This window comes from Panthera leo, chromosome D2, assembly GCF_018350215.1.
Source record: "Panthera leo isolate Ple1 chromosome D2, P.leo_Ple1_pat1.1, whole genome shotgun sequence".
NCBI lineage: Eukaryota > Metazoa > Chordata > Mammalia > Carnivora > Felidae > Panthera > Panthera leo.
The window spans coordinates 33,216,781-33,234,981 of record NC_056689.1 but is presented as its reverse complement, the minus strand read 5'-3'; the positions used below and the strand labels follow the sequence as shown (position 1 = coordinate 33,234,981).

Genomic DNA, 18,201 nt, shown 5'->3' with positions numbered 1-18,201 from the left:
GATAGATATGTGATAAAGTAAATGAAGAAAAAAAGTATGGGATTTAGGTGGTAAGTGTATAGATAAGTGTTAACTGTAGAATTCTTTCAGCTATGCTGTATACTTGAAAATTTGCCTAATACTGAAAAATTATAACGCCAGAAGGAAGTTTTTTTTTTAATATTTGTTTATTTTTGAGAGAGAGGAAGAGAGAGAGCATGAGAAGGGGAGACACAGAGAGAGAGGGAGAGAAATAATCCCAAGCAGGCTCTGCACTGTCAATCCAGAGCCCGACACGGAGCTCAGTCTCACAAATGGTGAAATTGTGACCTGAGCCGAAATTGAGAGTTAGACACTGAACTGACTGAGCACCCAGGCACTCCAGAGAGAAAGAATCTTAAGCAGGCTCCATGCTCAGCACAGAGCCTGACATCTCATTGGCCTTAGGACCATGACCTGAGCTGAAATCAAGAGTCAGATGCTCAGCCAACTGAACCACACAGGTGCCAAAGAAGGCAGTTTTCTTGACATCATAGGGAAGAGGGTGCTTAATACTCCAAGCACTGTGGCAACAAGGCAAAGAAATACCTACTATTATTAAGCTTTTGTGTCCTCCAATCATCTGTATATGCCCTAAACTCCTTACCTATATCACAAAAACCTGCCAAGGCAGAATACATTCCCTTGGGAAAGGAACTCTGGCGGGCAAGCAGGCATCGAGTCCCATCTGACACCAGAGTGATCACCACAGGAGCCATCTAGGAAAAGGGGATAGAAACTTCGACATTAGGGCTTTGGAGCCTATTAATGGGATGAAGGATTGGATAACTAAGGAGAGCCTTTGAATTGTACAGGCTTTTGTCCCCAGGACAGAGTAGCGCATAGCCTTCTTGGATTACTGTCCTTTTAAAGTAGTGCTTACCTGTGGATAATAGATAATCTTATTGGAAGGGCATACACGCTTGCTGCCAGCCATATTCTTCTTGGTGGGCTGCCCACTTCTGCTACAGAACTGATGACCATCATGCCAACGGAGAAGAGCCTGAGCCTAGGAATACAAAGATGGGCTTGGTTTCATTTGGAGAGAATATGGAGCTCACCTATAATAGTCCTGGGCCTAGTATTTAGAGCAAGTCAAAGGGAAAATTTCCAGCTCACCTACTTTATTATTTTTGTAATGTTTATTTATTTTGAGAGAGAGAGAGAGTGCGAGCAGGGGAAGGGCAGAGAGGGAGAGAGAATCCCAAGAAGGCTCCACGCTGTCAGCACAGAGCCCCACTTGGGGCTCAGTCTTACGAATCGCAAATTGTGAGATCGTGACCTAAGCCAAAATCAGGAGTCAGACACTTAACCGACTGAGCCACCCAGGCACCTCCAGCTCACCTACTTTAAATGGTTATTAACTGTTTAAACTTGCTTTTTTTGTTTGGTTTCTTTTTTTCTTTTTTTTTTTTTTTTGAGAGAGAGAGAGAGAGAGGGTATAAGCAAGCGAAGAACAAGAGAAAGAGAGGGAGAAAGAGAATCCCACGAGGGGCAGAGAGAGAGAGAGGGAGAGAGAAGCGGGGCTCACCCAATATGGGGCTTGAGCTCGCCGGAACTGGGGCTCATGCTCACCTAAAGGCAGGACTCGAACTCACAAACCATGAGATCATGAACTGAGCTGAAGTCAGATGCTTAACTGTGCCACCCAGGCACCCAACCATTTAAACTTTAAAAACAAGGAAAACTGTCTGAACATATTCCTCTAGCATCTAATATGAATAAAAGAAAGTATATTTTAAATGTATTATGAATTATTTAAAGTACATATAATATATAAAGTATTGTAATGAATGCCCCATGCACTTATGACCCAACTTAAAATAAGACATTACCTCAACATGTACTCCTCCCAATAAAAGTGGAATTTGTTTGCAAATAAAAATGTTTAGAGGTGTCTTTTTAAATTAAATGAACAATTTCTTGCCCTTCTCTTCCTGTTCCAAAGGCAAGGCTTTAGGGAAGGGACTAGGAAGCCTTGGGGAAGAGTCTAAAGGGCTTGAGCATTTTTAAAAGTAAACACAAGAGCCTTGGGACTGAGTTTTGGAGTTGAGAGCACAGAAAAAACCTGAAGGTTGGTACTCTATGGAGCAGACCAGTAGAGAACTCTCTTGACCGTATTTTTTTTCTTTTTTTAATCCAGTTGTCTTTTCTCTCTGGCTTCTAGGTTCTCCATGCCAGGTGAGGTACCTGGGTTCCTGTTACAAGCCCTGTAGAGAGAGCCCTCCCTTTGTACAAGTACCTGAATGCTGCAATGAGCAGACTTCCGTAAAATTTTATATTAATTTCTAATGTCAATAGTGACTCGGTTCCTGGGGGCTGCAGCCAGCCTGGGATATCTGTAAGAATTTTTGGGCGACTCACCTAGATGTTGTTTCTTTCTTGCTCCTCTTCCTCTGTGTAATCTAAGTGCATTAAACATATTTGCAGGGGTGTCTGGGTGGCTCAGTTGGTTGAAAGTTGGACTTTGGCTCAGGTCATGATCTCACAGTTCATGAGTTTAAGCCCCGCAACAGGCTTGCTGCTGTCAGTGCAGGGCCCGCTTTGGATCCTCTGTCCCCTTCTCTCTCTGTCCCCCCCCCCCCCCCCCCCCCCCCCCGCTCACTCTCTCTCTCTCTCTCTCTCTCTCTCTCTCTCTCTCAAAAAATAAACATTAAAAAATATATATTTGCAGAAAAAAAAATTAAATGAAAAACCAAAAGTACTTCAGCAAGTGAAATCCAAAGCTGTGAGGATGTCATTAAAGCAATACAAAGTAATTTCTCATAGGAGTAACATGATGATGTATATATTATGCTGTGGGTCATTAAAAATATCATGAGGCTGATAATCGGACTGCTATAGGAGAAAATGGTCCCGCCAAAAGTAAGAACAAAAGAAGAAGAATAAGCAATCTTCCTACAGCACATTGTCCAGCCAAGGTTTGTAGGAAGGACTATGATCTCTCTGCACAGGAGGAAATCAAATGTCATTCTAGCCTTGCATATGCATGCATGTATTCACCCATCAACACTGCTTGACTAAATTTCCTACAGAACTGAGAAGTCAGAATCTACCGTGGACAGCAAGGAGGCATCCTTTGTATTCAGCTGAAAGAGAGCCTTCCTCAGCTCCATGAAAGACCCCTTGAGCTCTGTCTCCATTTCTGGTTTCTGTAAGGAAGCTAGAAAAGGAGAAATGAGAATGAAATGAAACAAATGCCAAACCTTGCCTTAGGGCCCCTCTCAAGGATACCTGTTAGAACAGTGTTTCCCAAACTCACCCAATAAGACTTAACTAGGGAAAATAAAAAATGTATAGGTTCTCAAGTCTCTACCTGGAGATTCTGAACAGCAAGGGAGTGAGGGCCAGAAATCTGTATTTTTTATCAGCATTAGGTGATTCTTATGTTCATGCAAATTTGAGAAAAATTAGAGCATAGTATTTCTCAAGATCCTCTTCAGAGTAAAATACTTGCACTAGCCACATGCTATCCCTGAAAAAGAGGTAAAATGGAATGTCTAGGCTTCTATCTGCACCTCATTCCAGCATCATTACATTTACACCTAGACCCTGAAAGAGAGAAGGAAAGCCTAATAGGAGCCATGAACCTATACCAACCTGGTTCCCAAATGTAGGTCTGAAGACCCTGAGCTACTGCGTGGTAACATTTCTTCCCACTTGAGATAAGAACAATGTCATTAATTTTAAAACATTGCTTATGAAATAGTTAAGAAATATAAAATGTATCAAGGTACTGAGAATAATACAATAAACATCGGTGTACCTACCACCTGAGAAGGTATTAAAATGTTCTTTACTTTCTTTAAATGATAATGATAGTAGATGGTAGGATTTTTTATATCCTAACTTAAAAAAAATACAAAGTTAATAACCTTTTGGTGTTCTCAAAATTTTCTTTGAAATTTTGCTATTATGTTGAAACCCCAAAGTCTGAGCACCACTGGGAAGTGCCCATTAGGAAGAATGTTCTATACCATTTATGGAAGAGGAGCTATTTAGACCTAGATCCAGAGCAAACCATGCTTCATGCTGTTCAGAGCATCCAATCAGCACAGAATCTTCTATTCTTTGTGTGTCCTGTCCAAACTTAGCTAGGAGCCTTTCCAACTCTAAGAAACAGAAAGGGAGAAGGGAGAAAAACAAAGGTTTTAATTAAATCACCACAGCCATATTAGACTCATAGGAAATCCTCTACTTCAGTTTGAAGTAGATATACCTGCTTCTAGTCACTGCCCTGCAGCTAATTAGCAATGTCACTTAACCTCTCTAGGCCTCCACCTTCTCATCAGCCACCTAAAGTGTTTAGACTAAAGAAGGAATTCTTACTGTGTAACACTGGACTCTCATGAATGTATCATGAAAGGAGCATATCCCCTAGTTAAAAAAATACACAATAGTTAATGTAGTATGACACTGGGGAAAAAAAATGTGTCATGCTTAAAATGGAAGAGAACAAATCAGTTAAATATGATTTAGTCTCCAGATTATGCTGCTTGTATGGACTAGGGTAGACGATTCATCTGAGATCCCAGTCTGTATAAGACAAATGATGCCTAGAGAGAAAACCTGTCCTCCTCTGCATGAAGGACTTATATTTATTTGTTCATAATACAACATAACATTGCCTTCTGATGGCATCCTTATACTCTTCCGCACTGCTAGAAACTATCCAAATACTCCAATATCTGGCCCATGGAGGAAATTCACTGGCTTTGTTTGTATTTAGAAGTCAGTATATAGTGATATCATGTAAAACTGAGAGTACCTTGAATGCAAAATCCCAATGGCTTAGGTATGCCTAGTTATATACCCTAAAAGAGTTCTCAAAACAAACTAATTTTAAATCACTTTTCATTTTGACCCTTCTAAAATTTTTTAGACGAGATCGGGCACATTCAGGGTGGTATGGCCGTAGACCCTTCTAAAATTTTTTAAAATTTATTTATTTTGTGGGGCGCTTGGGTGGCTCAGTCGGTTAAGCTTCCGACTTCAGCTCAGGTCACGATCTCGCGGTCCGTGAGTTCGAGCGCTGCATCAGGCTCTGGGCTGATGGCTCAGAGCCTGGAGCCTGCTTCTGATTCTGTGTCTCCCTCTCTCTCTGCCCCTCCCCCGTTCATGCTCTGTCTCTCTGTGTCCCAAAAAATAAATAAACGTTAAAAAAAAAACTTTTTTTAAAAATAAAATGTATTTATTTTGACAGAGAAGAGTCAAGGAGGGGCAGAAACAGAGAGAAACAGACAATCCTAAGCAGGTTCTGCACTGTCAGCACAGAGCCCAATGTGGGGCTTGAACTCATGAACTGTGAGATCATGACCTGAGCCAAAAGCAAGAGTTGAACAGTTAACTGACTGAGCCACTGAGGCACCCCTTATTTTGACCCTTCTAGAAGAAATGAAGTCCTGACGCAGATCTTAAACAGTAGAACAGTGTGCAACTCCATGGAGGCTGGAAATCACTGGCCTAAGGCAAGGTTTGGCAAAATATTTTAGGCTTTGCGAGCCATGTGGTCCCTGTCACAACTGCTCTGCCATTGTAGTGCCAAAACAGCCACAGACAACATGTAAATGAATGAGCGTGACTGTGTTCCAATAAATATTTACATTACAAAACAAGCGGTGGGTTCCAATTTGGACAGCAGTCTCGCTAACCCCTCGTTTAAGGCAGTACTGGTTCACACCATCACCATATGATATCTGGACAACTCAGGTTTGTACACTACTAACTGGCAGAAACAGTTTGAAAAATCTGGACTCTCAGGTCAAAAGATCCTTTCTCAGGGATTTGATATGGATGGAATTCTGCTTAATGGCCACAGGCTGGTCTATTCTACAGGTCCTCTTTGGGCTTACCTAGTAGGCTATGCTGGGGGGCCTGGTATTGATGTTCTGATTTCTGAAGCAAAGGAGCCAGGCTATGAAAGAGGTAAAATGCTCCTGTCTGCTGGGCTTTTTTACATGCATCATCATCTTCCTTCAGTTCAAATAAATACCTGTATTTTGGAAATAATCAAAGCATTACAAAACCACACCTACTTATACAACATTCACCTTTTAGAACTCTGTCCCTGCATCCCTCTCCTACCATAGTTATTTCCTTTTATTTATATTATATCCTAAATTGCTCTGAAAAGTGTTTCAGTTGGCTGCAGGCAATCATTTCATTCCTTCCTTTGTGCTACTATACACATTTGCCCATACTTCTGTGGTTGCACTTCTGTTATACCATTTGTTAATTTGTCTGTCTCCCCTGAAAAACTATGATCTCCTTCAGGACAGGGTCAGCCTTAGTTCTGTATCTCCAGCAATTAGCATATTGAATGGCTCAATTCAATAAATATTTATTGAATTGAACTTCAAGGGTAATAAATATTTACTGAATTGAACCTCAAGGTACTTTGCCAATATTACGCTGTGAGGCAAGAATTTACATGCAGTGGAGTGAAAGAAAAACAAGTACAGTGATAAAACATCAACCACAGAATACCAAGAGATGGGAGCAGACTTTATTATTGCAGACAAAGAGCAAACAGTATAACTTAAGTAACTCTCATTCAGTCTAGGGATGATAAAGACCAGATTTTATCTTCAATCCATTGTAGCTTCAAACATCTAGTCCCCACCCACCCCACCATCCCCGTGGACACCATTAGCTCCTTATTTCTATGGAAGAGACCACTAATGGGAAAGTGATGCCCATGCTTGACCTACACTTAACTTAATAAGTGTAACATTTTCAATAGCCAAAATACAAATACAGAAAAGACAACATCCTATCATTAGTTTCTCTAAAAGAAATAGTATTTGATCCAGTTCTAGGCTTTCCAAGCACCTTCATTAAAGATGACCTAAGTCAAGAGCCTTGGAAATCAGGTCAGGGTCCACATGACTCAAGGGGTACTGAATGTGGGATTCTCCTTCTAGAGCCTTAGGGATAACCATTCTTGGCTGTTAAAAGCCCCCAAAGAGACTCAGACTTATGGCAGATTTTGTCACTTAAGTGGGCAACACAGTTTATGGTTATTTTCTGTAGGATCTGGGAGCTTTTGTAACATCAATAGTGTTAGCTCAACATGGAACTGCAAAGCAAAATGATAAATGTGCCCCAGTGGTCTCTTTGGGAAACTTTTTTTTTTTTATTTTTAAAAAATGTTTATTTATTTTTGAGAGAGGGAGTGTGAGCAGGGGAGGGGCAGAGAGAGTACACACAGAATCCAATGCAGGCTCCAGGCTCTGAGCTGTCAGCACAGAGCCCAACGTGGGGCTCGAACTCAGAAACGAAGGGATCATGACCTGGGTGGAAGTCTGATGCTCAACCCACTGAGCCACCCAGGCGCCCCAGAACCTATTTTTGACTGTATGATAAAGGGAGTTACAATGAGCTCTTTATAAACACAAGACCAAAGAAACCTGAGATCTTAATCCTCATGGTATTTTTAAACCTTTTGAAAGTGACTGCGGCTTCCTGGGGCAAAGACTTAATGCATGTCAAAGGAGAGACATGTGCCACTCAGAAGTTACCAAATATAAACAATAAAACAAACACTGCTGCCTTCCTAAAAGAACAGTAAGAGTGGTACAACCTGTGCTTTGCCCTAATGACCCTATAAAACAAAACACCTACAAAAACACCCAGGTTAAGTTCTTAAACTCGAGGCCTCACTGGAACTGGAACTGAGATCCAAAAAGATCCTTACATTTTTCTTCTTGATCAGGAACACTAATTTTAAAAATTCATTTTCCTCCCTTAGTTATAATAGCATGGGAACAACACTAAGGTTATCAGACTTAAACTGTTTTTTTTTCCTATTTATAAAAATAAAAAGTCATCAGTAAAAATCAGTAAATATAGTTAACAATTTGTTCAAAAAAGGGAAATCATCAAGAATCTCACCATTCAGAGATGATCGCTCTTTACACCTGGGAATTCTTCGAACTATTTATTGTGTATCTATATGAATGTAGGTGTATTCAGAACCATACCTACTAATTTGTAGCCTTTTTTTCTTTAACATTTTTTCACACCATGTTCCTTATTGAAAGAATTTCATTCAGGATTTTTTACTCATTTTTAAGTCACTTTAACGCAGTCATTTTTTAGACTATTCAATAATTGTTCAATAATTCAATTATTGCTCTCAAAGTCTCAGCCTGAGAACTGCAAATAACCTAAATGCCCAACAGTATCTAAAATAAGGGCTGCAATTTTGTTTTCTCCTGCTTATGTCAGACTGTATGCTTAGGGGTCTTTAAATTTTGGACTGGGCATTCCTGTCTGACAGAGCTTTTTATGTAGGAAGCCTTGGTTAGGACTGTATCTCTTCAGAGGAATTTTATATTTGCTTTTGCAAGGTGCCCAGGGGTATTATAAGTCTAGGACTACTACTTACATTCTTTTTTTAGGTTGGGTTTGGGATCCATACCACACAGATGGTGCAAATTTAAACCCCAAAACTATGAGAGCAGGATAGTGATTTCAGATTCATGGATTTCAAATTTGCCCAAGCCGTGACAAAAAAAGTCCTTTACCATCTACCTATACTGGTATAGCTTTGTTTTTTTGTTTTTTTTTTTTTTTCCTGGTCTATCTTTCACTGGTAGTTTAGTTCTTTCTTAGGGGGTGAGGGGATTAGAGTTATCACCTTATTTTCAGGAAACTTCATGAACTATCACTCAGTATAGTTTTTCATTCTATCATATGGGCATACCATAATTCAATTAATTTGTCCCTTACTGTTCATTCATCCATTCAGCAATCCTTCGGTGCCTACTCTGTACCAGGTATTGTTTTATGCACTAGGGGTACCATAGCAGGAAAGACAAAGTTCTTATCTTAATAGAACTAAATATTTAAGTATGTCAGATATTTTAGATATTATTGGAAATTTAGTTTATTTAGAATGTTTCCAATTATAAATAATTTGCAATGAACATCCTTATATGTAAATCTTTTTATTTGTTTGTTTATTTATTTTGAGAGAGAGAGAGAGAACACGTGTGCACGAGAGGGACAGAGAGAATCCCAAGCAGGCTCTGTGCTGTCAACACAGAACCCAAAGCCTCTCAATCTTACCAACTGTGAGATCATGACCTGAGCCAAAATCAAGACTGGGACGCTTAGCCAACTGAGCCACCCAGGAACCCCATATGTAAATCTTAATCATGCATCCTTAATTCTCAATATAGGATTTTGAGATATTTATATTTTATAATGTAATGGGCCAAAAAGAATAATCAGAGCTCAGGTTGGTCACAACTCACCGGCTCTTAGTGACATAAGTTGACAGCAGCCTATAGGACCAAAAAGATTTTCTCCTGCAAGCAATTCCACAATACAGGGACATTGTCAGGTCCTTAGAGAAAAGAGGAGTTAAAAAAAAAAAAAAAAAAGTCATAGTATGCAATTTAAAGTAATGAATCACCAAGAGGGTTACACTTTAAGCCAGGATAGGATTACTTTTTAATATTAAGGAAAGAGAAACTGAATAGGAGTCAGATGATCTGGCTTTTCTAAATTGCATTTCTACCACTAACTAGCTGTGGGATTTCAACTTTTCAGTACCTCTTCTAATCCACAAAATTGAAACCTGTTCTGCCTACCTAATAGGTTATTGTGAGAATCCACTAACTATCCATAAAAAAATATATGCTCCTCCTTCCAGATTGCGGATTTGTTGTTAGAACATAGTTGCTAGGCCAAGATCTATGTTTCTCTCCTCTCCTGTATCTAAGCAGGGCCAAAAGTAGGTCTTAACATGGAATGTGAGTGGAAGTGATGTATATCTTTTCTAGGCTGAAGCAGTTAAGACGTGGGTATGCCTTCTCCATCCTCTTTCTTCCTACTTAGAAGACTCCAGAATGGCAGTCATTAGACGGAGAAGCTGTATCCTTGAATCACAACACAGAGAAAAGCCACCTGCCAACCACAAACCCCCCTCCACCACACCACTCTGGACTATTTGTGAGGGAGAAATAAACTTCTACCATATTAAGCTACTGAATTTTTGAAGTTTGTTACAGCAGCTAGCATTACTCTAATACACAGGTAAGCCTGGGAGTGTCTCCAGAGTAATGGAGCTAAAGTTTCTCAGGATATATGAAAACCAGTCCCTCCAAGAATGAAGTAAGAGGAATCCTATAGATAAGAAAAATATAAAATCATGGCCATTAGGAAAATATTTCAAAAGGCAGCTATGCAAATCTACATGAATTCAAGACATTTTCTATTTTTTGAATCTCACTGTGAGAGAAAAAAAAATTCTGTATCTTATGAATCCATTCTGCAGAAGGTGATTCCTTTTAAATTGTTTATCAGTAAGTATTTTATTCCCCATGAAAAGTACATTTCACATTGGCAATAAAAGTCAAGGAGTTCCACTGAAACGAGAAAATCAGTACAGTTAAATAACCAACCACCCTTTTAACTGTGCCCAAGGGAAGCAAGCTTTAACACTAAACAAATCGCTGAGTTTAGGCTTACTTCTTGGTTGCATAATTGTGAATCACTGATGACTAATCCTTGGACAGTTTTGGCTAAATCTATGTCCTAGCCAAGGGTAAAATATATTTAGCAAACGACATTCAACAAAGAGTGTTTATTGAAAGCTGACTTTAGGCAAGATCCTTTAAGGAACACAGAAATGTACCAGATGAGGGGCGCCTGGGTGGCGCAGTCGGTTAAGCGTCCGACTTCAGCCAGGTCACGATCTCGCGGTCCGTGAGTTCGAGCCCCGCGTCAGGCTCTGGGCTGATGGCTCGGAGCCTGGAGCCTGTTTCCGATTCTGTGTCTCCCTCTCTCTCTGCCCCTCCCCCGTTCATGCTCTGTCTCTCTCTGTCCCAAAAATTAAAAAAAAAAAAAAAAAAAAAAAAGAGAAATGTACCAGATGAAAAACCTGCTGTCAAGGGACTCTAGCAGGAGAGAGAAAACAAACACAGCTTTCCCAGAAAACAACATGTGATATATGGGTTACAAAGCATTCTGGGAGAGTATTAAAAACATAATCCCTATTTTAATAACCCAAAGACTTGTGTGATATGCTAGAAGAAATGTATTTACATTTCTCATATATGTACATGTCATACATATATGTATGTCTCATGTACAAACTCTGAGAATGTAAATATTTTGGAGGGGGGGCAATTTGGGAATATCTATCAAAATGCTAAATAAACATCCCTTTTACCTAGCAATTTTTACTTCTAGAAATTTATCCTAAGAAGGAAAGGATATGTACTGGAATGTTAACTGAAAAGTGTGCTAAAAGGGAATAATATACAGCTCTTAAAAATAAATAGAAAATAACAGTGGAAATGTACATATATAGTAACAGGGAAAGATATTCAGAACATATGATTAAGTAAAAAAAGCAGATAATATTTGGTTGGTTTACCATGATCTAATTTATAAAGAAAAGGACATATACATACCAGTAAACATATCTTAAGGTGACTAGAAGTGAACATACCAAATCGCTATTGCTAACAGGTGACTAATTTGGAAGAATGGGATGGAGAGAAGGACTGAAAAGGGTACTTATAATTTTGACATTTACTTATACACTGCTGTACTTAAAAAAAAAAAATTCTAACCATTTGTACATACTCCTTTACAATAAAATAAAGGTAATAAGTAGTTGTTCCTGAGACTCACTGCATACTGAGGCTAGTTCCAAGCCAGTGTTCTTAGGAGTACCTCACCACATTCCCTGGGAACCAAAAGGATTTCCTCTGGTGAATTCCTTGAATCCTGAGAGCCAAGAGCTGTTTGGTTGTAGCTATACCAACTAATCTGTGTGGCCCACTGGCTTCCTGATGTTTTGCCTAGTTTTTGTTACTAAATTAACTTTAGCTAGTTGTAGATTATTGTGGTCAGCTGACTCAAGGGATGATGGTCACAGAGCTTGTAAAAAACATAGTCAATTTCTTAATGTAGGTTTGAAAACATACTAACAATCAAGAGGAAAACCAGACTTATTTTAACTGAGAATTGTACCTTCATTGGTGAAGCCATAAATCTAATAGATAAAGATTAAGTCTAATTCCTTTTCTTAACGGTCCCTTGTATATTTTTTATACATGTCTTATATAAAAGCAGTATAGAGAGCAGTAAGAGATTATTTAAAAGTCAAAGAAGAAAAAATGATTTCCTTAAAAATCAGCTCTATTTCTCTTTTAAATAGCTCATTTAAATTATAAAGTTAACATAACTACATTATAGGACATCTAGAAAACAGAATTGTGAGAGCATCCATAGTATCACCACATAAATATAACATAATTTAATATGCATTTTCTAATCTTTTTACACATATAATGTCTACATATTTGTAATCTGAGGACATGTTTTCTACTTGCCTTCATAAAACATGTCATAAGGAATTTTCTATGTTTTTGTATAAGCTATATAATTTTTCAACTACATAATACTACATTCAGGTAGACTCATCCTTATTTTGCTAAACATTGCCCTGATTTTTTATTTTAAATTACCAGAAATAAGATACCACTAAATACTTGCGTGCATATTTTCAGGTTACTTCTTTTAAGTTTCCCAAAGTAGAATTACTGGGACAAAATTTAGTTTAAAATCCTATGGCTCTTTCTACACATTGCCACACTTACAAGATTCAGTAGTATTTACTTAAAAAAAAAAAATAGCGAGGGTGGGGGGACTTTCATGTTATATCTCTTTGATTAACTATAGAGTTTGGGAGTGTTTTGAGATTTAATAGTTCCGGTTTCCCTTTTCAAATTGTTTGATGTCCCATGCTCATTTATTTACTGTGGTTTTACACTAGCATTTCAACCATTCTAGTTTTTAGAATATTTATAGTACATTGATAGCATTTTCCATAATGTGATCACAGGAACACACTATAGGAACCAACTGCTATATGTACTGCTCTTCTCTGTGGGCTCAGTCATTAAGACTGAACCTCTGTAGAAAAAAAGAGGTTCTTTTAACCATAAGGAGGATATATGAATTACTTTTAGGATGAAAATGTAATTTCTCATAGCTCCATACTATTTAGAAATCTAATGCAGGGAAACTTTGTTGCTTTTTTTTCTAAATGGTTTGTGATTTGTTCACTCTTTTAGGGATCTTAAGGTATGATGTTTTATTCAATGTGTGTTGGCTCAAGGGCTCACCTTTAGTAAACACGGTGGAAAACAACTGGTAAACCTGCTACGATCCTCACATCCAGCCACTCAAATGCCACATTACAAAGAGAATAGCTGTTTTTCTTTGAATTGGCAATTACTATCATATTTTATTCCTGATGGCAAGCTAGGGATAAAAGCTCACTATTCACTAAATGAGTTTTGGAAGAAAATAATAGCACTGTTATTTTGCCTTAGATGATAAACTGAGGCCTGCCTTTCATTTTGTTTACAGTGCCTGTGCGTATCTCCAGACTGAGGAAGGAACAGGGAAGTCAGCATTGAAGAGATCTGGACTTTTATTCCAGGCACCCAACTAACTGAATTTGTGACCTGGGGCTGTTACCTAGCTTGTCCAAGCTTGGTGTCTGTCACACTTCTCACAAGGGAAGGAAGGAGAGAAAATGGATCTCAAGTGTATTACAACCATCAAGTTTTCACATACTAATTCTCAGGTCCGTTAGACTGCAAAATCCTTAAGGGTTGGGATTGTATCTTTCCCTATCTATAGCATCTAGCACTGTCCTACCACAGTGTAAAACACAATACATGTGAATGAATGAATGAATGAATGAATTTATCCTATTTTACAAGTGAGGAAGATAAAGGTTTAACCAATCTGAAATCACAGTTTAGAAAGCGGTAATTTCAAACCCAGGGCTACATGGCTCCAAAACCCATGTTTTGATGCAAAATACATGGGAAAGCACTTTTTAACATTCATTTTTAACATTCATGTTTTTAAAAAGTACAAAGACTAATACAGATGAAAGAATATTATTTTTTACCAAAAACTATTCAATGAGGAGGTAAGACTGTTAAGATTAACAATTTCTCCCAACCTCCTGTAATAAATAATTCCCACATTTCTCATCCTGTTCATCTTAACTGAAGAAAGATTACTTTATAAAGCACTACAACATGAAGAAAAAGCCCATCTCGAATCTCTGTGGTACATCTACAAGGAAGTTTGGTAGTGTTTGAGAGAGCCCTTTTCAGACAGTCTGTCTATTCATTACTGTGGACCTCAATGGAATGAGGAAATATGCAAAACTGAGGATACAGATTTCAAGGTCTCACTAAGTAGCTTTATGGTTTGCTTTTTAAACATTGTTTCCTCCCTTAATTCAAATATAATCCAGGCACAATGCAAAGAAGTTAGCAAATTCCATTTTTAAATGACTCTCCAAGAAAGTATCAGAAAAATATTAGCTTCAGTTACCAGGTAAAACTGTGGTCATTCCCTGGTTTCTTCAAGAAGTAAGGGAGACTAAGCTAAAATTACAAAATGCTGTGACCGAGAGCTTTTTTCAAGTTTTGATTATGTCTCCCCATAAAATCCCTCCTGCACTTGGAATCTCAACAGTTTTCTGTTCTACTGTACTCACTCTGAATTCTGTTGGGGGAGGGCACCTTCCTAGGCCTCAAGAATCAGCAGAAACCAGGAAACTTCTAATGTTCCTGGGAAGTAGGGCTTCCCTTCCCCACAGGGACCATGGCTGCCTCTGCCACACTTCCCAGAATCCCCTAGAGATGCACTCTGGGAAATGTAGTTCTGTTTTCATGCTAGCTGTAATTGTAAACATGATTTTGCCTCACTCCCCAGAATCCACCTAGAGATGCACTCTGGGAAACGTAGTTCTATCTTCATGCTAACTAGTTGTAAGCATGCTTTTGCGTCACTCCTCAGAATCCACCTAGAGATGCACTCTGGGAATTGCTTAATCCACAATTGTGCCTGCTATCCACTCCAACTGCAAAGTTAACCATGATTGTCAAAAGCATGATCTAAGATCTTCAAAATTCATTATCTGGAAAACTGTCTTTGGAGACTATAAACTAGCATTAGATTCAATTTTGAATAACAAAAAGATAGTCAAACCCATCCTAATACACAGCATATTTGTTGTGGGGGAGGGAAGGAGTGTTGAGGCAGGAAATCAGATAACTTTCAACCTTTCTGTATCTTTATTTCTGTCTCTGTCTACCCACTTTAGAACTAGCTGTAACATTTCATGAAATTCTGCAATTTAAAAGGACCTGACTGTGTCTAGATGTGTGGCAGCTTATGTTAAAATGCATCCCTTGATCAACCAAGGTAGGATTCCATCTGTCTGAAAGCAGTCCTCCAGCAGAACTACTTTGGTTCTGCTCTTTTCTCTACTTACTACTAAAGTTCCTTGCTTATAGATGACAGTTTTGAAGTCCCTTCATTTACAATGTATTTAATGAATACCAAATGTACCTAGGACTATTATTAGGATCAGATATAGCAGGGGAAAAAGACATGAAAATTTCTGTCCTCCTGGAACTTACATTCTAAAGGAAGAAACAAACAAGTATATATACAATGTGTCAGGTGGTTATAAGCGCTAAGGAGAAAAATAAAGCAAGATAAGAGGAGGGAGGATTTTGCTATTTTTTATAGGATGGCGATGGCGATGGCGAGCCTCATTTGAGCAAAGATAGTGAAGGAGTTGAGGAAGGAAGCCAGGTGGAAATCTGTGAGAAGAGATCTGTGGATAGAAAAAATCAGCAGATGCAAAGATCCTGGGGAGGAAGTGTAACTGGCAGATCCAAGGAAAGCCCAAGACAAAGCATGATGGTCAGAGATGAGGTCAAAGAGTAGCCAAGTACCAAATCACGCAGGGCTTCACAAGTCTTAACAATTTTTGTAGAGCCATTGTAATGCTTTCAGTTTTTACTCTGGGTTGGATGGGATGTTACAGAAAAATTTGAGCAAGATCTCAATTGAGTGAGATGATCTGACTTACATTTTAAAGGAATTACTCTGTGTGTGGAGATTAGACTGTAGGGGATAAGAGTTATTAAATCCTGAATGTCATTGTTAATGTGTAATTCAGTTACATGGGAAGCAAGAATGGTAACTGGTTGACCAGCCGTTTCTTTTGGACCTTTTCATTAATACATGAACGCAAGGTTTTTATCAGGCTGATTCATTGTCCTTAAGGAAGGCACAGAAAATTTGAAGGATATAAGATTATAAAGTCAATAAGTTCCAAAGAGATGGGGAAGCACGCTTAGGGAAACTTAGGGATCTAATACTTTTTTATTTTGTAAAGTTTATTTATTTTGAGAGTGTGAGTGCACGTGTGTGAGTATGTGAGCATGTGAGATGGGAAGGGGCAGAGAGAGGTGGGGGCAGAGAGAGAATCCCAAGCTGGCTCCATGCTGTCAGCAAGGAGCCCAACAGGGGGCTTGATCTAACAAGTGAGATCATGACCTGAGCTGAAATCAAGAGTCCATTGCTTAACTGAGTGAGCCCCTCTAATAATTTTTTAAAAATCAAAATAACTATATTTTTGAGCAATTAAGTGTTAAGTGCTATATAAGAAAAATAGTGCTATGGTCTGAATGTGTTCCCTCAAAATTCATGTTGAAATAATAATACCCAATGTAATACTATTACAAGGTGAGATCTTTGGGAGATGATGATTGGGTCATGAGAGTGGAGCTTTCATGAATGGGATTAATGCCCTTATAAAAGAGGCCCAAGAGCACTCCCTTGCTCCTTTCACCATGTGAGAAGTCAGCAGTCTGCAACTTAGAGGAGGGCCTTCACCAGAGCCCAACCATGCTGGCACCCTGATCTTGGACTTCCAAGTTCCAGAATTGTGGGAAATAAATTTCTGTTGTTTATAAGCTACCCAGTCTGTGGAATTTTGTTGTAGCAGACCAAATGGACTAAGACACATAGTCAAGATTAACTGGGCATTTACTGTGTTCCAGGTACCATGTAAAGTGTTTCATATATTATCATTAATCCTCACAGTCTATGAGATATGTATTATTATTATTTGCACATTACAGACAATAAAACAGGATTCAAAAAGTTAGAAAAAGAGAATGAAGAGTGACTGCTAGTGGGAACAGAGGTTTGGAGTTGCTTTGGAGTGATAAAAATGTAAAATTGATTGTGGTGATGGTTGCACAATTCTGTGAACCTAAGAACTAAAGATCACTTCATTCATTCATTCATTCATTTATTCATTTATTTTAATTTTTAAAAGCTTATTTATTTTTTTTTTTTAATTTTTTTTTTTTTTCAACGTTTTTTTATTTATTTTTGGGACAGAGAGAGACAGAGCATGAACGGGGGAGGGGCAGAGAGAGAGGGAGACACAGAATCGGAAACAGGCTCCAGGCTCCGAGCCATCAGCCCAGAGCCTGACGCGGGGCTCAAACTCACGGACCGCGAGATCGTGACCTGGCTGAAGTCGGACGCTTAACCGACTGCGCCACCCAGGCGCCCCAAAAAGCTTATTTATTTTTGAGACAGAGACAGTGCACAAGTGGTGGAGGGGCAGAGAGAGAGGGATACAGAATGTGAAGCAGGCTCCAGGCTCTGAGCTGTCAGCACAGAGCCCAATGCGGTGCTCAACCCCATGAACTGTGAGATCATGACCTGAGCTGACGTCGGACGCTTAACCAACTGAGCTACCCAGGCACACCTAAAGATCACTTTAAATGAGTAAGTTACATGTTATTTGAATTATAGCTCAATAAAGCTGTTAAAAATATTCAATCAAATCATTAATTGTGTTAAACAATCACAGTGCATGGTTAGTAAATACAGCAAGTATGCTATAAATAACTATAATCCTTAGAATGTTGTTAGGTCATGATGATAAGGTAAAAATTATCTTTCCTCAGACATGCTTAAGTTTATTTTATTTTATTTTAATTTTTTTAACGTATATGCATTTTTGAGAGAGAGAGCACAAGCAAGGGTGGGGCAGAAAGAGAGGGAGACAGAATCCGAAGCAGGCTGCAGGTTCCAGGCTCCCAGCTGTCAGCACAGAGCCAGATGTGGGGCTTGAACCCACGAACCCATGTACCGTAAGATCATGACCTGAGCTGAAGTTGGATGCTTAACCAACTGACCCACCCAGACACCCCTGACATGCTTTAGTTTAAATCAATGGCAATGTTTAACCATGTAATAAATTAATACTGTTTTAAGAGCAAAAACTGAGCCTCAAGTGGTTGAATCCCAGTCTAG

General features: G+C 38.8%; 2 protein-coding genes across 8 annotated transcripts in view; one reads left to right on the top strand and one right to left on the bottom strand.

The window, feature by feature from the left end:
* ECD (ecdysoneless cell cycle regulator) overlaps nucleotides 1–13,623 on the top strand; it is a 47,937-nt gene extending 34,314 nt beyond the window's left edge. For 3 of the 7 annotated variants that reach the window (XM_042908415.1, XM_042908416.1, XM_042908414.1), the window contains exon 15: nucleotides 9,865–10,040. In XM_042908415.1, coding sequence (XP_042764349.1) covers nucleotides 9,865–10,025 — 161 coding nt within the window. In that variant the 3' untranslated portion in view covers nucleotides 10,026–10,040. Of the gene's footprint in view, nucleotides 1–2,185; nucleotides 2,490–9,809; nucleotides 10,041–13,413 lie in introns of those variants that run through there. The other 4 variants (XR_006194493.1, XR_006194494.1, XM_042908417.1 and 1 more) reach the window with 4 other exon arrangements.
* Nucleotides 1–18,201, bottom strand: part of NUDT13 (nudix hydrolase 13) — a 33,749-nt gene that overhangs the window by 2,604 nt on the left and 12,944 nt on the right. The window contains 6 exon segments of the mRNA XM_042908431.1: nucleotides 626–737; nucleotides 902–1,027; nucleotides 3,075–3,181; nucleotides 3,996–4,130; nucleotides 5,871–6,010; nucleotides 9,279–9,370. Of these exon segments, the coding sequence (XP_042764365.1) occupies nucleotides 626–737; nucleotides 902–1,027; nucleotides 3,075–3,181; nucleotides 3,996–4,130; nucleotides 5,871–6,010; nucleotides 9,279–9,370 (712 nt within the window).